Raw genomic sequence first — 25848 nt, 5'->3', positions numbered from 1 at the left:
TTGTGTGTGTGAACCTCAGTTAAAAGTTAACCGTGAGTTGTGGAAACTAATGGGCCTAAGAGTTATAGAAGCCTTAGCTCAGTTTTTAAAGTCGTACTATATCAAATTACTTGTTATAAAATAAAGTTATCAATAAATAGGAAATAATAAAAATAATGAAAGTTACTGTTGGCAATTTAACGTGAAAGAATTCAAAGTAAGTTGCGGTTATTGCAATTTTCATTTATTTAAAGAGTTAATTTTGTTATAGACAATTTCCAAAAATTGCTATGTAAATTTCATATAGATGATAGTACTTTATTACATCTATAGGAGATTCATTGGAAAACATACGAGGATTGATAAGAAGCTCAATCTATATCGTTACAAAGGTAGAGAGAAGTTAGATATCGATGAAATACGAGAACACGCGCGTGCTCGCATGTTTTTCGTCGACGTACGTAACGCAACAGGTTTCTTCGCTTATTTTCGTAGCATTGCAGGTTAGTGCAAGAGTAATATCATGTAATATAACTCGAAACACCCTCTTGCTGTACCGTCCTGCTACATTTTGGGGGTAGAACTGGTCCACCGCTCGTATTTAATCGGTCACAGTTGTTCAACGGTTTACTTATGAATTAATCAACGTGACAACAAGCTGTAATAAATTTGCATTTCTGCAACGTTTCTTCCGTGGCGCTTAATTATTCTTTTTCACAGTGAGATGTTCGTTTACGTAAAAATATTCCTAATATACACGACATAAATAACATGACACATTGCCTTGAAAGACTGTTAATTTTCTCTTAATATTATTAATAAAGTATTATAAATTATTATATTTTGTGGATTCAATTTCTTTCGTTTTCTCATTAAAGAAGATTTATACTTGTAACAAATTCATCGGTATGCGATTTTTACTATTACAGTTTAGAGATCATTGTTCGAAGTTCGCGGCGTAGAATCTTGCCGGAAGGATTCTTCGGTATGGCATCGACAAATTGCACCCCGCCATACAGCCATTTTTGCGGCGACAGTTTCTCTGCAAGATAAATTGGATTGCTTGGTTAATGTATGTACAGGTCGTCGCTCGGCTCGCGTTTACTATTAAAATGCAATGTCAAGACGGGGCGGAATATTTCCACTCTCTCGCTGTGCCATACATTTAAATTACAGAGACAGCAGAGATAACTAACAATTTTAATTACAGCATTTAATATTATTACAATACGACGTCGCTAATAACTAATAATGTCGTTAATAATGTAACACGATGTTAATGTTCCTGCCACTAAATCATGTATTCATTCCTGGCAACGTATTTTACTTATGTATTTAAATAAATTGAAATGCGATAACGTATTCATACAGAATAAGTTTTACTATATTATTGCAAACAATTTATTAAATATATAATTTTTTATCAACAATCTATAATACTCCTAATATTTTTTAAATCCGCTAAGAAATGTTTTTTACTCTTGTTTGTAACAAAAAAAATGTCACTGTAATAAAAAATCAAACGAAGTATATGACTTATAATGAAATAAAATAGTATAATTGCACTTGTCTAAGACTTTCATAGTGAGAAAAATGAATAGTATCCTAAATGTACGACATTTTAATGATTCTGTGAGAAATGCCAAAAAAGATTAAACTGAGTGACAACTCACGTTTAATAAACTCCTGCAAGTCTTGAGCTGTGATCGTTGCATCAGGTTGTTTCACTATGAAGGCCACTGGAACTTCTCCGTTGCGTTCATCGGGTTTGGAGGTGACCGCGGCATCTTTTACCGCTTGATGCGACAGTAGGACGGTTTCTATCTCCGACGGCGCGACCTGGTAGCCTTTGTACTTGATCAGCTCCTTGACACGATCGATCACATGCAACCTGTCCTTGTTGTCGAAGTAGCCGATGTCACCAGTGTGAAGCCATCCATCTTGGTCAATAGTCTGTCTGGTCGCCTCAGGGTTGTTCCAGTAACCTAGCATCACTTGTTCCCCCATGTAACAGATCTCGCCCACCTGGCCGGCCTCCAGAGTCTCTTGTGTCTCAAGATCGACCACTTTGCCGAGAAAACCAGGGACAAGTAGTCCGACTCCTGGATTTTCAAACGAATCGTCATCATTTTCATCGTCGCGTCCGCTCACACCGCTCACTATCGACAATTCCGTCATGCCATAGCCGTTGCGAATATATTTTACGTTCAGGCGAGCTTTCACTGCAGCTGTAACCTGTAAAGAAAAAGAAGAAATAAGTTACTTAAAATTTCATCATGTTTCTAAACTTAAGCAAGCCATCGATTAATTTTTTTCTATTGGTCTAATTAATTAATGTAAAAAAAATTAACATTAGCTTGACCTGTAAAATAATCCGAGGGTTCCACACATTAGTATTATTTTGTAATATTGTCGTTTGAAATCCGTCATAGGATACCACTTTTAGGATGACGAAAAATTTGTATAACAAAGGTTTGTGTATTTAAATTAAGTCATTCAGGTAGTAAGTTAATGTGCTATTTATATCGTCATTTTTATGTCAAAATAAAAATAACGTCAGGTTGTTACTTCAGTAATATAATACATATTTAAAAAATTAAATTCTGAAATGTAACTATTTACTTGTACACCAAAAAAGCTATGGCTGCCTGGGAGAATTTATTCCTGAAAGGATTCGCGACTAAGATAGTGTCCTGATACATTCTTGAAATGCCTTAAAACTTGTATCAAAGCTAAAGGTCATGTTAAATGTTAATTATTATTTTTATATTTAACAAAGTATAACACTCCAGAGTTTATTTTTTTTGTAAATACACATTACTAATGATTTGATAATCATAAAATCTTGTAGCCAAACTTTTTTATTATTCTGTATTTAATTTTTATAAAAAGAATTATTCTTATAATTATTATTACAGAAACAGAATTTAGCAGTATAAATTTTATTTAATATAAAAATTAATGTACAGATATTTTACGGCATTTTTCTTTACTTTAATGTCCGTTTTGCCACAATTGTATCCCAATTATACGAAAGACAAAGGCAACTATAAGAAAACAGCATTCAGGAGACGTTTAAGTTCAGAGGCATGTTTGGTTTTCGAAACTTTGAGACCTTATCCTCTTCCTCCCTTTATCTCGTCCACCGATAAGAGATCAGTTTCGCATTTTCCGAAAGACGCGATTGCGAACTCGCGATGCGGCCTTTTATTTTCTTCTCCTTCTATTTCTCCTTAGCGACTTTGTGAACTGGTTAAACAAAAACGAACGCGATAAAGTTACTCCCCGTGCCGTGTCTAGTGAAAATGCGACGACTCTCCGGGACTTCGTCTCGCAGTCTTTCGTTCGATCCTCTCGCCGCAGCCGCGGCATCAAGGACTCACTTCGGCACTTAGTCCCGCCGATGGCTGCTTTTCTTGCCTTGATAACTTGGCCGAGGGGAGGGGAAGGGGGTTCGGTAGGTAGAGGGACGACAAACTTCACGATGACAGAAGAAAACTTACGTCCTTCGCAAGCGGCGCCGCTCCGCAGACGAGTTCTCTCACGCTGCGAAAGTCATATTTATCCACCAGCGGGTGTTTCGCCAGGAACGTCAAAATTGGCGGTACGACCGGCAAATGGGTGACTTGATGCTTTTGCACCAGGGTTAGGAAGAGTTTTGGCTCGAAAGCGGGCATTATGATCATGGTACACCTCGAGATAAGACCGATCATCATCGTGCCTATCCCGTAGCCATGATAAAACGGTAGCAACATCAACATTCTGTCGCCATTTCTTGCGTCCAAGTATTCGGGCAAGCTGTGTTTTTAAATCATATTTGAGTTATTGAATCAAATCTCTAATCACATTTTAGCGAGCGAGAAAATAGCATTTTGTTTCTTCGTACGATCGTACATACACAGTTTGAGAATAAAGTTAACATTAACATTAACATTTCAATTAGAAATAATCTACAAATTTTACTTTTCAATAATTAATATAATATAATTATATATTTTTATGTTATATTTAAATCTCTCTTTAAACCAAACACGTGTAACATGCGCATTTTTAATTAATTGTATATTAATTTTACTTATTAAAAAATGTTGACTAATGGTCAATAAAAGGATGTATATAAAACTTGCCGCATTTTTACTAAAAACGACATTAGATTTTTATGAGACAGTGTTACTCCTTTTGGCAATCCTGTAGTTCCGCTTGAACAAAGAATAGCCCATGGATGACGGCTAGTGTCATCGATATCTACAGATTTGTATTCCATATAATTTACATTTGGTTCGTTATTTAAGATATCCCTCAACGTGCGGACGTTTGCCGTGAGCGATTGATCATTCAGCTGTATTAATTCCATTTTCCAGGATAACTGTGGTAGAATTCTAGCGAGGACACTTTCAGTACGTTCAGACACGAAGACAATACGGGGCTTCGCAATACTTAATATGTGCTGGAATTCGTCTAAACGATAAACATTTGAAATCAATTGGTATTTAAATTTAGCAGATATTGTATTAGTAATTACTCGTATAATTAAATCGAATTAAACTTGTCATTATATGTGTCGATATAAAATTTACAGGTTTTTTGGATTACATCATTAGATAGATGTCTAAAATTTGTGACTACTTTTGTAAAGAAATGATATGCAGAATATAATACAATATGTGTGTGCATATATATATAAATATTATATGTTGTATACATACTGTATAAATATTACATATAACAGGTAAATATATAGTTTACATAATAATACTTTTTACTTACATTCTTTATATAAAGGATTGTATGGTGATAATATAGCACCGAGATAAGAAATGGCGCAACCTGCAATTAACCAATTTAATTGATTTTCAGTTGCAATGGCAATTCTATCCCCAATTTTTATTCCATATGTTTGTAAAAAATTTGCAAGTTTAACGCTTTTTTCAAGTAATTCTCTACATGTTATCTCATTGCCGGTTGGTCCATCTATCTAAAAAAAAAAATATGTCTTTATTAATTATATAGCATATAAAATCGATATAATTAGATTTCGCTTGTTTTTGCAATGTAAAGTATATAGAATCAACGGTTTGAATGGAGCGGTAATAAAGTTTTTTTATATGAAATAATTTAATTTAATAGTATACAATGTTATATATATATATATATATATAGTATGACAAAAAGGTAAAGAATATATATAAGAATATAAAAATTATAGTAAAGAACATAATATAGTAAAATCGAACATTTCGAAACTCACATGTCTTTCTTTAGATTCTTGAAAGATATTATAGTCATAGAGATGAATAATCTTACGGTCAAAGAGACATAGAGTTATTTACAATAAATAATTTATATTTTATTATTTATTGTAAGAAACTCATTCTTACAATGAATTATTTATTGTAAGTAAGAAATTCAATCTTAATCATCTTATAAATAAGCAATTGACGTAATTGACAATAATTTACTTTCATATGATATTCTTATTACCTCTTTACTATTTATACTGACGACAATGAATTTTCCACTTTAGACACAATTCACATAAAAAACAGGAAAATTAATTCTTTGAAACAATTTCACCACTCTGTCTCTTTGACCGTAAGATTATTCATCTCGATGACTCTATAACATCTTTCAAAAATCGCTGAAGAAGGATCTGTGAGTTCCAAAACGTTCGATTTTACTATATTATGTTTTTTTATATTTTTTACCTTTCTATCGTATACTAACATTGTATACTATTAAATTATTTTATACGAAAGAACTTTATTACCGCTCGATTTAGACCGTCGTTTCTTTATATTTAAAATCGATATAATTGGGAACATATATTCTGAATAGAAAATATTTCTATTATTTTATACATTAGAGATTGGAGAGTCAGATTGTTCAAAATTTTTGATAATTTTTTATGACGAATTCAATTGAATAAATGTACGGACACGAAATTTTAAGTACATATAATATAAAGTGTACATTTATAAAACATATAAAGTATAAAAAATATTTTTTATTGGCAAATATTACCCATGAACAGATCGAGATTATTATAAAAGATTTAATATTATTATAAAAATACTATTATTTAAAAGATACATAATGTGACAAGGAAAATTTAGTGATAGAATTCATGAATTTTGCCTCCAGTGATTAGCATCGGTGGCATTAAAAAAATTTTCATTGTAAACAGACTTCGTTATCACATCGCAAAATTTTGTAAGCGATAAGCTCGTAATTGACAATTGCTATCATGCGTTTTGTAATTATGACACATACTGCATAAATATGATCGCCATTCTCGCGCAATTTGTTCAGAATGACTTCTCCCAAAGACACATTTGGCGTTGGCTGTTCTAAACGACGCTCATATATTTTTCCCATTTTTGTAGCAACGTCGAGTTTGTCTGACAAACGGAGATGATTCTACCTGAAAAAAAAACACAAGATCCTAAAGACAATTAATCATATTAGAAATAGCACTTACACACAGACGATTATGTGTCATCGACACATCACTACATTCATATTTCACGCACGTCTCACATATAGATAAATTTTCGTATCGTAATTACGTTTTAATTAGACATCTAAAACTAATTTTAAGAACTCCACGCTGTTTTTTCATACAAACTACTTGCCTGTGGACTACTATTTCGTAAGTACAGAACGTGTAGTTTCTCTCTCTATGTATGAAAAGTAAATGTTGTTACGACGTGCAACGACGTGACAGCTCTGGAGCGCTACATTGGACTAAAAAATGGTAAAGAAGAACTCAGTTTTGAAATTTTTTATCGTTTTCAGCATAGATTCTACCTTACAGACACGTATTAATGCGTATACTTTTAATTCTGTAAAAATTTTCGAATCTGTGAATGACGAAAAAAGTTTTTACGATACAAAAATTATACGATTTAGTCAGTAATACTTTAGGATTCTTCAATTTTTAAATTAAATTATAAAATAATGTGTACAATATTTAAAATTTATCTAAAATTTCTTCAATTTTTGAAGTGGAAAATAAAAATGATACAATTTCAAATTAATATATAATTTAATGTTAAAAACATAGTAAAGAATAAATTATGAAAGTTCTAATAGATTGTTCATTTAACATTTTTATTGAGTATAAGTTGGCTATAAATTAATTATTATATACATATGTATATAAAATTAATATGAGAACTCTGGATTTTCTATTAAAGTGTTCATTAATCCATTCAAAGCCAAACAAAATTTAATTATTCATTTTCATAACACAAAGTTATTCGTTTGGATGTTGAAATAACGAATCGAACGTACGCTTATCATCAGAGCGTCAATCACGATTAGTAATACATGAAGATGACCGCGAGGTTGCGCAATCGCGCCACAATTTTGGCGCTTCATCCGAGAATAAACGACGCGCCGGACGCGCGTTTAGTTTCGCGACTCGAATTTTCGGAAAATATTCACAAGTTGGCGTCCACAGGTATCTAATATTACATTATACGCATTTCTCATTCTATTACTTCTTTTTAGTATAAAAAATCACACGTCTTTCACAGCGATTCGATAGGATTAGCACAAATTTCATGGAAAATCACTTTTTTGCGACGCCATTATTACGGTTTCATTTTTCTCAGAATCCCGGATACAAGCGCGCGTAATAAACGACGCGTCGGACGTGCGTTTAGTTTCGCGACTCGAATTTTCGGAAAATATTCACAAACTGGGGTCAACAGGTATCTAATATTACATTATACGCATTTCTCATTCCATTACTTCTTTCTAGTATAAAAAAGTCACACAGTCTTTCACAGCTATTCGATAGGGTTAAGCACAAATTTCATGGAAAATCACTTTTTTGCGTCGCCATTATAACGGTTTCATTTTTCTCAGAATCCCGGATATTGAAACGAGATGAAAGCGGTCCGGATACGAGAACGAGGAACTATCTGTGCAGAGATGAGAAAACGGAAGGACCAGGGGCGAGATAATCGGAACAGTGATTGCCACTGCGGTGAGTTACGAAGTAATATACGTATTCGGTATTATTCATGACGTTTATGTGACGCTGTTGTAAGCAAGCAAATGGCATTGAGATCGTGTGATCGCATGACTTCACTGTTGGGCGCTTTATGAGTATGCGACACTTCAACTTTTCCTGACGAAACCGAGAACAATGCTATCTCGGAATTTATAGTAGATACAATTATAAAAGTTTATGTGGAAGAATATATACATATGTGTGTCCTATGTATCTTTATATCTCATTTAACGTTCTCACAAACATTGTCATTTAGTAAATTATATATCTCTGTATAATTTTATGTTTCTTAAATTCATACTTTTTAAAGGATTTTTTAAAGTTTGAATTAAAGTATACATGTATAGTTTAAAATATTAAATTATTAAATTTGCTTCTTGCAAGGTGTTTGATGATATTTCTTTCATAATTAATTAAAATGTAATTTGATATAATTTTTGACAATTAAGCAACGTATGATATGTGCATTCGAGCAATATTAGATATTATGCAATTGAGAAAGGGATAAAAAAGTCTGGCGATCGTTATGTTTCCATTAGAATGTATGGCATGGTGTTCCTCCGGCATTCAGCTGGATGTCCTTGGATGTACGGGATGATATCGGGCGGAGGGATATAGATGGGAATGCGTTCTCCCAGGGTTGATACGTGGGAAGGGAATGGAAGGCGTGCCATGAGTTCCACGCTGTGGCTATAATCGTGAGGAAAAAGTACGGAAAATTCTTAAATACCAACATTCAAGTTCCTTTGTTTTCTTTACGATGTCTTAAGATACAATATCTACTATTTTTGTGCTTTGGCAAGCTTATGCCATCTAATAACATTCCGTGTACGACATATCAAAATATGCGATGGGGTAGCAATTGAATAAAACTGAGCTTTCATCAACGTGCAATCTACATATATATAGAAAATTTTATAAATAAGACTGCAAACTCTCTCTCTCTCTCTCTCTCTATAAAATTAAAAATAATTTCGCGAAAGCGAACTAAACCTATATGTATAATTTGTAAGATTTACTTTGTATTACAGTCTTAAGTTAAAAATGAAAAAAATTATGACTCATACATACAAAATACTACTAATTTTAATCGACAAAGTTTATACATATGATGAGAATATTATGTCTAACGTATACATATATTTAAACTGCTTTTACGGATTCTTTTCTCAATCCCAATTTTTATTGTGCTAAAATTTCAATGGAAATTACAGTAACTACTGAGTTATTATTTAAAAATAAAAATTTATATATATATCATTAACTTAATAATTTTAGAGATCTTAAAAAATAGTATATGTGTAAAAAATTGCTATGGCATCAGTTGAAATTTTTATCTCAGTAGTGAAAAGTGCAGCTGATCGTGCTGGCGAACATACAATAATCTATAGACAGTTATTTATTACATTAATATTACAAACTTGTGATTAATAAAAATTCAAATTAAATTAAGCAAAATCAAAGTCCAAATAAAAATAAATAGAAGATTAACATAAATAGAAGCAATATAAATTTTATTTTTATTTATACATTCATTCAGAATATTATTAATAAAAAATTAAAATTGCATTAAGTAAAATTAAAATTAAAATAAATAGGAACAATTTATAAATCGTATTTTTATACATTGATAAGTATAATATTATAAAAATAAAGCAATTAATTTTACGATATCTCGTAAAATATTGTGACTAAAAACACGTCAAATTTTGTTAAATATCTTAAAAACTCTTGAAAAAGTTAAAAGAACTAAGATCTGTAGCAAGAATTTGCTCTTTGACATAGCTTTAATAATACATTTGCAATTTTCCGACAACAATTTTTAACTTTCTCAAGAGATCTTTGACTTTGCGTTACTCGTTTAAAAAATAAATAAATAGACAAGTCATTATAAGCAAGTAAGATCCAGCTAGACTGTTATAGGTTTTGTATTCGTATTAGTTATGTTGTTACATTGACGGTCTTTTAAAATTTAATATTTAATAAATAGATAGATAAAATGAACAAAAACGAAAGAATAGCGCGCACATCGGAATGGTTAGATTGCGGACGAACCGACTTCCGGCGTTCCCCGCAGCATATGCACCGTATCCGCGGGAATGCATGCGACGGTGTGCATCCGGTATCCAGCCGCTCGTCTTTGAATATTCGCACAGGGGGCTAAGAGGACAAGGGACGATTATGGGCGGGGATGCGTTCTCTGGAATCGCTGAAGTGCTGGGGAATCGCTCTTCGGGGTTAGTCTAGTCGTCGACGTCGTGGACGAGGTTCCCGGGGGAGGTTGTAGAGGGAGGTTAAGGAAGCTTTGGGACGCTACACGGACGGGTGGGTGGTCGAGGGCGCGTGCCACTCTGATTGTAGCGGCCATACTAGGACACTGGAGCCACATACCGACAATTCTTGGCCTCATGCGACATGCCTAGACACCCTGGGAATACTTACGATCTCCCGAGGTTGAAAAGATTGAATGCGAGAGAATCCAACGCGAGAGTCTCTGGTTACTTTCGTTCCCATTGCATCGTAATTACGTTCCGAAAAAAAAATTTTCTATCTTTTATTTTATCAAATTATATCTTTTTACGTCTTTTTTCTCGGTCCTTTTATGGAGAAACAGAGAAGCGAAATCTTCTCTCTCGATCGCTATAAGTTAATTATAATCATAATGCACATAAAAAATTACTTTTCAATTTTTATCTCTTTTAAATTCAAATTTTTTCTAAATAAATATAAACTTGCTGGTTTTCAGAATATCTCGTTCATAAAGCAAGAAAGAGAGCACAGAGTTTTTAATTTAATTATTTGTATAATTACCAAGATGATGGCACATGTTAAGAAGTTACAATATTTATATTTCATATAACATTGTCTGAAAAAGATTGACTTTAAATCCACGAAATTTTCCGTTTTATATTTTTAACCACTCTATACATACATATATAGCGTGATCTACTTCAGTCGGTGTTGCCAGATTGGGCTAATTGCAGCCAATTGAGCTAGCTTCAAGTGTCATTTGGGCGGATAAACTTTAGCTAATGGCTTTAATTATAAAAGTTTACGATATTTAAATTTCATGTGTGTAACGAATTAATACGAGTATAATATAACCTACTAGTATAAATAGATATGCGCTACTTATTTGGATTATATTGGCGACACAGTCGCTGTACATGGTACAGTATGATGTAATATGAAAATTGCTCAAAATCTGGCCACGCTGACTTTACAATTTTATTTAAAACATATCATTGGCTGCGTTCAGCAGAAAAAGCAGCTTTGTAACTGTTGTCAAATTCTTGAATATGATTGGCTTATACATTTTTAGATCTAATGAGGAAATAAGGGCAAGAACAATCATATTAAAGAATTTTACAACAGTTGCAAAGCTGCTTTCTGTGCTGAACGCAACCAATATGTATAGTTAAATAATCTCAGGGAATTTTATATGGAACGTCAATTGAAAAATCGGAAAGTCATGGGGAATTTTTAAACCATGTGGATGCTTGATCGTAAATCCCTTTCAAAAGTGACACGCCGATAATACGATAATATTCGTATAAGAATGAGAACTTCGATCTTCTCGTCGCGCGAATATTCTCGTGAAATCTTATCGGTGTGAAAATGTCTCTTGATTAATCGCAATGTGCGCAAACGGAAGGAAGTCCGTCTGAGCGACTGCCGATATCACATTTCGGGATTCCTTATTAGGACACACTCGACTTCCGCTAGAAGCGGTGCACCGTCGTTCTCCGGAATCGAGCGATTTCGCAGGCTGCTGCTTGCCGCGTTGAACGTAAGGCCGCGACTTAACGGAATTAACGACAGGCTACGCGCTCGGAGGACGCTTTGAGGGCGGCCGCGAGCGAGCGGCAGGGCTGCGGGGGCGGCTCGGAGGTGGATTTTGATAACATGTGACTTTATCTGGAATTCCCCGGCGCGCAGGTAGTCTGTTTACTTAAGATAATGGCGAGGCGGAGTGCTTGGGCGTGGATGGAAGCCTGGCGGAGCGGAGGCAAAGGGATATTTCACCAGGCAATGTTGAGTCTCCGCGAGCGAGCGGGTAAGACCGGGTATAAGAGCAGAGAGGTACGGGGATGGAAGGATGAAAGGGGATGAAGTTGAAGGTTGGCGCGAAGGGAGGGGGATGAAGGAGGACGGCACACGCTCGAGGTGGCGAAGAGGCGCAAGGGTGCTAGAGCGGAGGACAGAAGGGGCGGAGGGTTGACGGCGAGCGAGATTCTCTCTCGGCGAGGCTACAAGAACTTCATTTTCCGAGCCATTACGCCCCGTACCACTGCGACCGTCCTGGAAACCCCCTTTACCCCCTTAAATTAATTTATATCGAAATTTTAAATGACACTCATCGGCCCGAGCAATAAATAACGTCGCCGCGACCGCCTGCGGGGTTCCAAGCTACCTTCCCACTCCCACACCATTTTCCATGTCCTCTTCGTCGTTTTTTTTTTTTTTTCAACGAACCGCCTTCACGTTCGTAGATCCTTCTGTCTACAAAATTCGCTGGCGAAGTAGCGTGAAGATGTATCGCGAAAAATCCAGGTCGTGATTGCACTTGTAACAAGTACCTATATCCCACCATCCTCATTGTAACTTACTAACAGAAAGGCTCAGATTACATTAATCAGAGTACTAATAATATATCATTTTTTCACAGTTTTTTTAATAATAAATTATTTATGTACTTGCTTCAGAAAACGTTATTTTACTTTTTGTTGAAAAATTGTAGTGTAACATGCATTTGAAAAAAATTAAATAGTTTATACATATTTTAAAATCATTTTTTAATATTTTTATGTTCTTTAGTCAAAGTTCAATAAAAACTGAACGCTCGATGATAAAAATTTATATAAATTTTGACGTAAGTTAAATATCGAAACATACTTATTTTTTTATCAGAACTATTTGTTTTATAAAGAAAAAAATAAGGATTTTAAGAAAAGACGCGAATTTTCAAAATAATAACGTTATTTCACTCGAAATTTTATAGAAAAGAATAAAGTTACAGAAAGGTTACAACTGATTTTATCCGCTACAAATTAATAGCAGCGCAGGTTTTACGCAAGTCGTTTGACCGTCAATAAAACACGAAGTACTGCGTCGAAATCGTTGGAACGCGAAATATCGTTAGATATATACCGCCAGAGAGAGTAGTACAGGCAAAGTGCTCGCTCGGGCGTACGGAAAATCGGCGATAACTCGGCAGTACTTTACGCTGACACTACGACATATTATAATGGGCCCTTTTTATAATAATCGCCATGACGTTTTGCAGAATTGGTTCTTCTGCAAAGTCGGTTTGCGTGCAGAAATGTTGCACGCGCTCTTGCCTGCTTTCCGCCTCGCCTAGTTTTGTCAACGTGAAATTTAGTTCGCATCGTTGCGAAAACCACAACTGAGATCATTATTTCTAACGCAAAATCGTAACGCGGTGTGATTCTCTGTCTTAGACATGCCGTACAAACTGTGAGTTGTTGGAAAGACAATATGAGCTTTAGCTTTCGTTTATGACATGTCAAAAAATTGCACGACGAAAAGATACAGGGTCTTTCATTAAGAGGTTTCACTTTAAATTTTGTTGTATTTATGAGAAGTAATATTTATAATATAAGAGAATGTAATATTTATGAGAAGAAGGCCATGCTCTGTATTTGGTGGGACCAGAAGGGTCTAGTGTACCATGAGCTGTTGAAATCTAGTCAAACAGTTACAGGGGATCTCTACCGAGAACAAATAATCCGTTTGAGCCGAGCATTGCGCGAAAAACGAATATGAAACAAGACAATATAAAGTGATTTTACTTCATGACAACGCTCGATTTCACGTCACTAAGGCTGTTAAGGAAACATTGGAAGCACTTCGCTGGGAATGCTACCCAATGCGGCTTATTCATCAGACTGTGTCCCTTCCGACTACCACTTGTTTCGGTCGATGGCACACGCACTTGCTGAGAAACACTTAAATTCTTATGAAGACGTTGAAAAATGGGTCTCCGACTGGTTAGCCTCCAGGGATGAGTCATTCTTTCGCCGCGGAATTCGCTTGCTGCCCGAAAGATGGGAAAAAGTCATTGCTAATAATGGACAGTATTGATGTACTTTTTCATTATGTTTCTTAAATAAAATCATACTTTTTGCAAAACAACGGACGGAACTTTTCGATTGACCTAATAAAATGAAACCTCTTAATGGAAGATCCTGTATTACATTTACAAGAAAAAAATTGCATCGTAATAAATTGTTTCTTTGTATAGTGCAGTTTTTGACTGCTTACTTTGTGGTAATAATATGACGCATTGTAACGTTAACATGCAAATAATAACAAATTTTTAATTATTCAGTTATTAAATGATAACAAGTAACATTCGTATAACTCTCTTGATATTTTGCAACTATATTATGTGATCGTTGATTTTGCACCATCATTTACATTCATGAGCTAAGAGCTACTCTGCACTATATTTTGCATAATATCGTTAAATTTTCGTTACCAAGTCACTTTTTTTCCCGTCGGATATTAATAATAATTCCACGCGGTGAAAAATATCGTCTCGCTGGTGATGTAATATCATCGATTTGCATTGTCACGTACCAACTCGATCGATTTCTCGTGAAGATTCGCAAATGTTTGAAGAGGTCCACGCGATTTTCTGTCGCCGGCGTTAACAATCCGCTTTACTTTGGCACGATTGCGTTTACCTGTCCGATGTTTGCGCATAATTATCTTTCACGAACGGCGAAGAGCGATGAGATCGGTTTGGATGCTCGGATGATTGAGAAAGCGCTAATGATGCAAAATATTGACGGTTTGATGCATTTGTTATCTACAGAATGCATTATATAACAGAAGCATGTTTAATAGGCATTTTGTAGTTATAAACGTAGGAAAACAGTCTGAGCAATTAGTTTCAAAATATTAAAGCTCTTGAGTGATTACCACAGTCATATTGAATCATGATGTTAGAAACAAGAAATGACACATTTATTTTTATTACGTATCATTTGTAAATAAAGACAATTTTGATAAAACAAAATGATGAGATAGCTTTCAAACATGTAAAAATGGACCAAAACTATGTTTATTATCCATGCGAGTATCCAAGGTTAGTAAATAGGGGATAAGGATAGCTTTCGTTTATTTTTACAAATATTTTAAAGGAAAATGTCATTATTTTGTTTTATTCAAATTATATGTATATTTATACAAATTGCACGTAATAAAAATTAACATGTCATTTCTCACTTCTAATGTTTCGATTCTGTCTATATAACTGTGATGACTGCTCGGAGCCTTAATTGCTTTATCTATAGCTTTATAATGTAAGAGTTATATTTTAATAAATTTTTAATAAAATTATTAAAAATTAACAACAATTGATTAATTCTTCGGTGTCATTTCTAATATGGATACTCGAGACGTCGTTTATTTTACTATTTGCTATAAGTTTTTTATTAATAAAAATACATACACATTTACTTGTTATCATGATATTCTTTAATGTCTGATGTTTTATTTAAAAAATTTATTAGAATATTTATTTTTATGCGATATTTTTACAATACCTTATGTGATAGATACGTGAGACAGAACGACTTAGAGTAGCACCGAAGAATTGATCAGAAATTAATTAAGATATGAGTATTTATTACGAACTAAACAATAATTTTTACTTGTAGAGTCTAAAAATACATTTTCCTCTCTAATTATTACACGCAATTAAATTATGTAGCGTATTTTGTACATCTCGACCAGTAAATGCTATAATGAGGGGTTTGTAACAGAATCACGTAATTTATAGATACTAAAGTAAACAATATAATAGTGCACAATTAAAGGCTAATTGGAACATTCATTTTCTGTATGTATGTTCTTAATGTGATGTTATGTTTTTAAAATGATTTTGAAAAAGGTGTCTTTAAAGAGAACAACTGTTCATTAACATGTAATTTCTCTACAAGAATATATTTTAGTTTGTTTAAGATGTACGTATAACAATTTATTTCAATGTCTTTTTATTGCAAAGAGTTTTGCTACGTTTTCGACACTCACATCTGTTTCTACAAACTGTCAACAATTTTTATCCTTCGTCGACAAGTGAGATACAAGACATGGATGGCGATCGTGTTCGTAAAGTTTGATTAAGGGATATTTTCAATTTGTCTTTCACGCGATTACTCGGAGAACGCGAGCACGACATGATGTTTGAAAATTATGACTGAAAGCGAGAAGTGTTTTTCGAGCACGAAATCGTTGTACTTATGGGAAGTGCATTCTAGCGAGATGGGAGAATCTTGTCAGATGAAATTTTGTAATCGCATTATGCGAGTGCTCGTCCATTCTCGCTCGAAGGCGTACATCGACAATGCGACGTTTTCAGGGTCGTTAATTACATCGCGCTTTTATTCTGATGAATAATCTTCGTTGCGAAATAAGAAAAATTTCAATGTACTCTTGGTAAGATCTCGTGATACGTATCCTAGTCTACTTTGCGAAACGTATTCAACTTATTGAGATATTGACATTCATGCGTTCCTGTATGTTATATATATTATGTGCAAAATTCGTGTGGTATAATTGTCTATAGTGCGACGCGGGAGCGCATGCGCAATAAACAACTAATCCCCACTGGTTACACAATGTACTATATCGGCTCGGCTCGAGATTCGGTTCGCGTTTTGGCTCGATAGTCTGGATGCAGCTTTAGGTCATTAAGTATGAAATGTGCTTTTTTTCGTATTACTATTAATAGCAGCCGTAATTTCGTTAAAAATGAATGAAATTTAAATTAAAAAAAAAAGTTTTATATCTCTTTCAATTTTCAAAAGATCGCTATGTTTTTTAAATTTATGCAAGTTTAATAATTTATATATGTAGAAAACTATAAGCAGGATAAAATGCAATTTTTTTATTACTTGTGAGCTTGTCACGTGCTTAAAAAAAATTGGAAAAATTTTTGACTTTCTAACATAAAAAGTTCAAAACTTACTCTACAAAATCATTTTTTTATAATTATTGCTAAGATTTTTTGTTATTGAGTTATCGCGAATTAAATAAAATAAATATTTTCAATTAAATTACTCCCAACTCCGTTAAAAATCGTCGTAACGCAATTAAAGAAAACAGATTCTCAAAGTTGAAAGAAACGATCGCAAAAGAAGGTGAATTTTTTGCCTATTTTTTGGTCCTTCATATTGGAATCGAATTTTACCTCAAATGATAGCTCATGATGAAACATTTATCACAATGAAGTTTTACGTTGAGGACGCAATTGATTTCAGAAATATAGAGCGCCAAAGGGCATCAACTACTAAGAAAATATGACACTAACAACGCTTTATAGCACAAATTTTTGTTGAATTTTTTGAAAGTTAGTACCTAGAGATTCTTTGCTAATTACGAATCTGATGTCAAATTTTCCAAATTAAAGCTGATGGATATAATCACGGAAAAAAAAAATTTGCTAAAACAACTAAGAACTTCGCTGATTTAGCAAATCTACAGCCGTAATATAGTGACAGCGAGTTTTCTATGTTAAAGTAGTAAAGTTGTACAGCTGAATTAAATTAGCGATTGTAGCTAATCATATTCGTTCTAATAGCATAGTAAATTCTTTAATGTAGCAAAGGTAACTTTCTGCAAAAATGAATTTGGTCTAAAGATTAAAATTTGTAATAAAACATGCTAGCTAAGATAACGTATATTTTTGCTGCTATAAAAAAACTTGTTATATTAGCAATCTTTATTGTAGCAAAGAATTAGTTGCCCTAACAATTCAAGTTAATTAAAACAACAAATTCTGATAAATGGTTTTTATTGAAAAATTAAAAGAATACAATTTATATTAAGCTGGATTTTCATAGCATGCAGAATGCGGGTCGCAAGATTAGAACCTATCCTAACCTAATTATGGTATTTTAGATTGTATTGGTATACTTATATATAATTTAATTATACATATATAAATTAATGCTTTTTCCATTCAAAAATTGTTATTGATTACTTTATAAAATGCGATAGGAAATTTGTTATTAGCGAGCTAAAAGGACCACAACATAACAGTTTCCACAGAAGTGAATAATTGTTCCAGTATTTGTCCGCCATATTATATTCATATTAATGATAATACGTATTAATAATAACACGAAAAACGGACATTTCATATTTAATGACCTAATAAAATGTCAACGCTGTCGCAATTTATTGCGTGCAGTTGATTTGCATCTACGTATATCTTGTGTGTGATAATACGTCATTTTGTGTTTGTGTGTGTGTGTGTGTATGTGTGTGGGCGCGCTCGTGTCTACAAACTTATATGTTTTACAATTTATGCAGAGGACTTTATTGAAAATTAATATGAATCAAATTAAATAGCAAAGTAGTATTTCTTGTTTTTTTTACGCTTTATACATAAATATGAATTTATATAAATTAATTCTTTAATGTTATGAGAGAGACAGAGAGAAACCATTTAAAAAATTTAGATTTCTATATTTTATATTACTTTATTACATAAATTGTAAATTTATCATATCTTTAAAACGTTTTGGCTTTTGAATGACTCAAGATAAAGATCATTATTTTAAAATGCATTTATTTTACTTTTATATAGCTAAACAAATTTTTATATAGTTTAATTTTACAATAAACTTTACTCAAATATTTTTCTTGAGATATTGCATTTATCCCAAGGTCTTATAAGCGCTATTTTTTTATATTTAAAAACAAATATGAATCAATATCAATGTGCAACTTTTGCCTATTTTTACCAATCTACATAGATTAATTTTAATCTTGATTCAACTTATTCTTCATTTTTTTTTAATTCTTAGAACAAAAAAAAGAAAGAATTAATTGAATCGAGATTAAAATTTATCTACATTGATAAAAATAGGCGTGTTAGACAACATGAATATCACAAAATATAAGTAGTTTTATTACGTTTAAGGTAATATAAGAAAAATCATTAATAGGTTATTATTCATCTTTCTCCTGAATTCTATATTTTGCATTATACATACATTGTTTTAACGTTATTATAAAATATCTCAATTTATTTTAATAAAATTCTTTTCTTGCAATATGTTTGAGAAAAATATATATTTTTATGATGATTTTTTTTATAACAATATGAATTGAGTATTATGTAATAACAATGTTCTTGTTCTAGTTTGTTTTATAAGGAATTAATCCCTTTTGAACTATCATATAGTTTGTTTTAAAAAAGATTTATTTAAAATTATTAAATGTATCGCATTTCTTTTGTTAAATAACAAAAGATAAAGTTTAGTAGAAAAGGATGAAACTTTTAGACAAAAATACGTACAATAGCTATAATGAAGAAAGATCGAGTTTTGAAAAAATGCAGAAAAATTTTGATTTTATATGTATTTTATATAAAAAATATTTGATATTCTTAAGAGAGAAAATTTAGTTTTATAATTATGACCCATAATAGAATGATTTTGATTTTAACATTACGTGTTTACAAGCCTGTAGCAAACTGATAACTTATCTATTGTTATCAATATAAATCATCGAATAAATCGGTATTTAGAGTGCATGCGAGCTGGTGAGATAAATTATATAGATCAATGCAGGAATTTAATTGCAACCTTCGGCTGATTTTTAGTTTAGTTCTAGCATGAGGGGACTAAACAAAAAATCAGCCAAAAGTTGTAAGTAAATTCTTGCACTGATCTATTGTAATTTATTTAAGGCATTTATTATCTATAGATATTTATTATCTAAATATGGATAAAAGACGGAAAGAGAGAAAAAGAGATGGATAATATATTATTAATAGGTAATGTATATTATAGGTAATGTAACGCTATAGATAAGTAATCTATTATTGATGGAGATAGGCAATAAGTAGAGAGAGATATGGTAACTAAATGTAAAGAATAAAATTTGAAAATCTAAAAAGAGAAAAGACATGGATTAGTATTCGCTATAGTCGGTCAGTATAGTTTTTTATTTCAAGACCGTTTAAAGTTATAGATGTCAATACCCCGGTAGGTGATTGATTTATGACATTTCAAGACTATACTTTAGTCGATCTTGAATATAAAAATCGACCATGAATACTAGCTGTAAATTTACTTAAATTCTCATTTGTTATCTTGAATTCTTTAAGGAACAAGATATCATATATTTTATATGTATTATTGTTGTTCGAATGTTTAATGTTTTTAACGTTTTGAAAAATAATGATCTAGTAATGATTCGTTGTAATTTGAAAAGTAAAACTAGATATTTTTTTATAATCACGCATTGAACTTTAATATCTATAACACTAAAATATACACTGCCTGTATATCAAAGTTTCTGCCGAAAGAAAGGGGGGAAGAGGGAGAGAAGAGGAGGGGAGAGAGAGAGAGAGAGAAGGTTACGATTATCAGTATTTGTAGTCGATTCTTTTTTCAAGTAATCTGAATATCTTAATTAAAAAGAGTGATGGCAAATTTCGCCTATATTTTGGATCTCGAATTTCGAACATTTTTTTAATGGCAAATAGTACTATTAGATGAAACATTAATCTCAGTAAAATTTCGAGATGAGCATAGGCATGATTCCGAAGATACAAGGGGGTGAAAGTGATAATTTCCAGTCAGGGTGTATTGCATAAGGAAGAACGTGTGGTTTAAGTTAATTAGTAATATCAAGGATATATTCTGTCGAATGGATCATTTACGATTTATTGTTCAAAGAACGATTTACTATTTATTCATTTATGAGAGGGCGTGCTTTATAAAGCGCGCGCGCGCACTCTGAAAATATACATTCCCTATTAATCACTTGAAACAACTGTCATTCTTATTTGCGCGGATCAAGCTCATCGGAATTGCGAGTCGGAAATAATTCACAGTAGAAAAGCATCCCGATCTGTGAGAGGCGGCGTCAAGTGTGACTTCAACTCCCATCTATCTCGGGGAATTTTCATGCTAGACGAAAACTAAGGTTATATTTGAATCCGACATAAAAAAATTCATAAGAAACGATATATTTTATTCCTTGATATGGACACTTGAAGAGTTTCTTGTACTTTCATGGGTTATGAGAAATCATCATAATACTAATTGGCATAAAAAAAAGTTTGAAATTTGAGGTCCAAAAAAATGGACGAGGAAACAGGTTTTTTTGCCATCACTCTTTGGCTCTGTAATTGGTTTATGACATCTTAAGATTGTACTTAAAACGGTCTTAATAATATAAGAATGCCGATATGTGTATCTCTTTCTATAGGCACATATATATATATATATATATATATAATATATATACCACAGGCTTTGTACAAAACAAAACATCTATCACGCATGCGCGAAAAAGAGACGCGTTGCTTGATAACTCTCTTTCTTTGCTTACTAATAACATGTCATTGTGTATTTCAGAGTCACACTATCATGATTTCGTACATTTATATAATTTCTTATAATATAAAATTAAATTATTATTGCATAGTAAAATATAATTACCACAAGACTCTCTTACCACCGGTCCTTACTAATCTTGAGAATCACACAAGTTTTTATTTTTTGCACAGAAATACAATTTATTGCTCGAACTTTGTAGATAATATTGCGACATACATACTCTTTTTGTCACAAAATTATGCATGCAATATTTTAATATAGATGATAACTGAAAATTATTAAATAAAAATGATTCAGCGCTTTTAATTAACTTGTCGATCGGTTGATGTTGTTATACACTAGCACCACGTCTATGAGTTAAGATACACTTAGAACGAATGTCACGCGTTGGAAGATTATCTCATACTGTTCGTCAGGGTCAATTGTGCGCATTTATATCGTGTATCCGGCCGCTTTGGTAGGGAGAACTAACTCCAGTCTAATGAAAGATTACCGCATCACGAACTGTGAAATACAGATTATTTCTTTTTTATGCAATCAATTTCTTTTTGTTTAGACGCAAAAACAGTGCGTGAGCATTCTATGCATTTTCTTTGAGTACATACCTATATTTCAAATGTTAATAATAATTGGTTAATAATAATATTTTAATTAATTAACTTGTTTCTATATATATTTTGAATAATTTAGAAAATTATTAACAATAAAATACAAGTATTCTCTTTACAAACGATATTTTTATTGACAGAAATAATATTAATTCTAGATGTCATCAAACACGAGTACATAATACAGAATAGGCAATAATGAAATAATAATAATAGACAATAATGAAATCAGCAATACATAATCAGCTGCATTTTAATTAGATGGCACTAAACATTGGACTTTATGCAAATATATTACATTTCTAATTTATTTAAATATTACTGGGAAAATAGAAGTTGTCGCAATTATTTATTTTTACGTATGATTATCTTCGCTTTTATTTTCATTCTATACTATCATATATAATATAAATAGAATTTAGAAACATAGAACTGATAAGAAAAAAATTATCTTTTAAAATTAATTTTATGAGACCGAAATTATTAAATTTTTGAAAATAATTTTTAAATTCAAATAATTATGTTATTTAGAACATGTTAAATATAATAATTGAATTAAATAATATTAATCACATTTGCATTACTTGAATAAAGCCAAACTTTATTACTATCCAATATACTAATTTCACTATTTAAGATGTGTGTGTTATGTATATATAATACAATTTAATGATTTTTACCTCATGTCTAATATTAAAACAGCGAATTATATTCCGGCGTCTGGAGAGAACTCTGCGAATATTACATTGTTCCGCGAACACGGTGTCTAATTGCAGAAAGCATTGCTACTCTAAATTCAAGTATTAAAGATGTTATATATGCCGACGGTAACAAGCACATATTTACATTAACTAAAAAATCTACCCAAGTTAATATGCAAGAACTTATGGGTGCAAAGGTTGAACATGCAACACAGTCTTACTTTCGTAAACTGAATTTTCCTACCGAATGTAACTTTGGTCATATGAGTATTACTTATAAATCCTTTTTAATAATTTTATGTTAAATTTGCACTTGTATTTTCTAATTATTTTTAGCATACATATGTTTTTAGCATATTTTTAGCTACTTGAAAATGAATATCAAATCCTTGCTTCTTGCCACTCAAAGGAGATAATATGAATTTATAAACATAAGCATAATATAAATATAATGAACAGTATGCTTGAAAAATGTTTATGGCAAAAAAATGTATTAAGTAATATATTTGAAACTAATATAATATTAACCTATTAAGGCCCCGTAATTAGATCAGTTTCCTTCTATAGTCCATATTTAGTGATTTGTTTATAACAGTTAGTTGCATAATTGATTTCGGTAATGTGCTTTTTATATATATGTTAGAAAAACAATAATATAATATTAACCCATTAAAGCCCATTATTAGATTAGTTTCCTTCTATAGCCAATATTCAATGATTTGTTTATGACCATTGACCATTAGTTGCATAATTGCTTTCGGTAATGTGCTTTTTATATCAGAAATATTTTGGCTGTTCTGATTCTATTTGCAATTGTTGTCTTTTTGCTCTAATCCTTGTTGATCTAATCATGCCTCGATAAAGTAATTAGATAAATATATCGTACTGCATTTATTTTTTATTTGTTATCGACATAAAATTGTACAGATCTTATAATTGTACAATGTGAAGATAACATCGAAAAAAATTATTGCTAGATTGATACTTATGTATTATATTATAATATCTATTACTTATGAATCTTATAGTTAATCATATTTTTATCTCATTGGCATACACAACATACGAACATATATACGCATGTCATTGCAAATTGAGAAAAAAAACATTGATATCAGAATATCATGGATTTTCAATGACTGTGCAATTGTCAACTCCATATGGGAGAAGGTGCCATTGAGTCAAATTAAAGACGAAGAATCACACCGGTTTTATTGCCTGAAATCTCTATCTCTCAGCGTTGGGTTAACAACCGACCCTGTAGTATAACTGAGGGTCGAGAGAGCGCACTTGAATGGCACTGTAAAGTTAAAAGCATTGTTCCGCCATGCTGGCCGTCCTTTAGACGAAAGATACACTTGGCTGTGAGATAGAAGACGAAGGGTCGAAACCGGCACACGTCCCGGCAATGAATTGCATTTTTCTCGGCGAATTCTTCGCATACGTACATACGAATTACGAGGGGATGACGGGCGCTTTCGGTACTTTTCGTCGGATTTTTGTCATTAAAACGTTTTCCATCTCGCATTACTTTTCCAGTGAGAGAAGTGCGCATTATAGGTAATGAAAACTTGATTAAAAAGAACGCGTTTTATGTATGTATATAATTGAGTTTTTATAAATATTTAAATGTGTCTTTAAACTTTTTTTCCAATTTTACAGTATGTCAAAGAGTGATAAACTATTAAATAAGTAATAAATAGTAAATAATAAAATAACTATAAAGATCATACGTTCATATTATATTAAACTATTATATGTAATATAGTATGAAATATTATATAGAACGAAAGCAGAATAGGAAGTAATGTACTCTGAGTGAAATGGTTAATTGAAACGGGCGGATATTCCGGCACTGAATAAAATTTTAGGTCATAAAAAATTAACGAATACATTTTAAACCCATAATGGCACATTAAAATCCTTTGTTCTTTTAATGGGCCAATCAATGTACAGAATAAAATAGTAAGATCTTTACTTTTGCATACTTAAAAGAGTAAAAAAAAAAAAAAAATAAATAAACGCAAAGCATTACATGCATTTTTTCTATCTGCACACTTATTGTTATTTTATCTTAGACATAAATAACATACGTATCTATTCAAAAATCAGACAGAAGCCGTTAACTAAACGAATGATGTATTCAAATTAAAGACTAACTAGTCACCTCAGCCATATTGCTTCATGATGTTATAAGCGAGAAACGACACGTTGAAATTTCTTGTACAATTTCTCGGACCATTTGTAAGTAAAGAAAATTTAGATAAAAAATAAAATAAAATAATAAGATTGTTTTACAATATTTCTCTAAAAATGGGTCAAAGTTATCCACTCTGACAGTCAGTAAATAATCGTAAAAGATATTTCAAGTGAAAATTGAGTAGGGACACATTTGTCTATTTTTATAAGTATTTAAAACGATCTTATTATTTTGTTTTATTCAAAGTCTTTACTTCTAAATGGCATGAAATAAATTCCAACATGTCATTCCTCGTTTATAACGTCACGACCATTAGGTCATATTAATGACCGCGGCAACTAAGTCAGGAGTCCTAATAAAATGTTTCAAACAGATTTTATGTAGGTTTCAGGCCGACTCGATTAGTTTCGCGGTGGTAGCGTATCGGTCTCATAACGGGTCGTTGGCATCGATGACAAAGTTTTCGAGGTTGCATTAGCATTCGTTCCCTCGCTGGCGGCGGCGGCGGATGCCTGGGCTCGTGTGTAAACTCGGTGCCCGGAGGGCTTGCTTTGTTACAGGCCGCAGACCTCTGATACCGTGGCATACTTCATCGCCGAGTATTTCGAATACTCTTGGCATGATGTAGTTACACGCCCGGCCCGGAGAAGACCACATTCTCCGGTTCCGGGCCCCGAGCTTAACTCCGCAGTCTTAAACCTCTGCCGCTGAGAGCGCCCCGGTGGACTTGCTCAGGCATCCCCTTCGAAATGGCCAAGCCCGTGCCATGGGAAAAGAGAAAGAAAGAGAGAGGGAGAGAGAGAGACCATCTCAGTTTTCTCAGTAACGTTAAATTTCAGTAAGTTTCAGTAGCGTTAAATTCTTCGCGTACGACGAAAAAGTCGGACAGCCAGCTGAAATAAAAGGTGTACACGTGCATGACATCCCTCTCGAATTCCTGGGCATGGACCTT

The 25848-nt window shown here is 32.5% G+C and overlaps 1 protein-coding gene across 2 annotated transcripts; it reads right to left on the bottom strand.

The window, feature by feature from the left end:
* Positions 1-380: 380 nt before the first annotated feature.
* Positions 381-21656, bottom strand: LOC108773735 (4-coumarate--CoA ligase 1). Of its 2 annotated transcripts, none has more exons than XM_018539648.1 (7): positions 21490-21656; positions 6250-6400; positions 4747-4954; positions 4107-4437; positions 3483-3777; positions 1653-2214; positions 381-1021 (listed from the first exon to the last, which is right to left on the bottom strand). In XM_018539648.1, exons 2-7 carry the CDS (start codon positions 6352-6354, stop codon positions 903-905), a joined length of 1620 nt encoding a protein of 539 aa, XP_018395150.1. In that variant the 5' UTR covers positions 6355-6400; positions 21490-21656; the 3' UTR covers positions 381-902. The 2 variants fall into 2 exon arrangements, with proteins under 2 accessions (XP_018395150.1, XP_018395151.1); XM_018539649.1 differs by having other exon boundaries at positions 6250-6396.
* Positions 21657-25848: the final 4192 nt, after the last annotated feature.

Source organism: Cyphomyrmex costatus, unplaced genomic scaffold (assembly GCF_001594065.2).
Source record: "Cyphomyrmex costatus isolate MS0001 unplaced genomic scaffold, Ccosl1.0 scaffold219, whole genome shotgun sequence".
In the NCBI taxonomy this organism is placed as follows: Eukaryota; Metazoa; Arthropoda; class Insecta; order Hymenoptera; family Formicidae; genus Cyphomyrmex; species Cyphomyrmex costatus.
The sequence above is the reverse complement of the archived record's forward strand: the minus strand, read 5'-3'. Positions and strand labels throughout refer to the sequence as shown.

Excerpts from the sequence above, each read along its gene's own strand:
- LOC108773735 (XM_018539648.1), bottom strand. The coding sequence starts at position 6,354 with ATGGGAAAAATATATGAGCGTCGTTTAGAACAGCCAACGCCAAATGTG. Across the intron at positions 3,778-4,106 it reads TCGTTTTTAGTAAAAATGCG|CTTGCCCGAATACTTGGACG; the intron begins GCAAGTTTTATA and ends TTAAAAACACAG. Across the intron at positions 1,022-1,652 it reads CTTGCAGGAGTTTATTAAAC|AGAAACTGTCGCCGCAAAAA; the intron begins GTGAGTTGTCAC and ends TTTATCTTGCAG.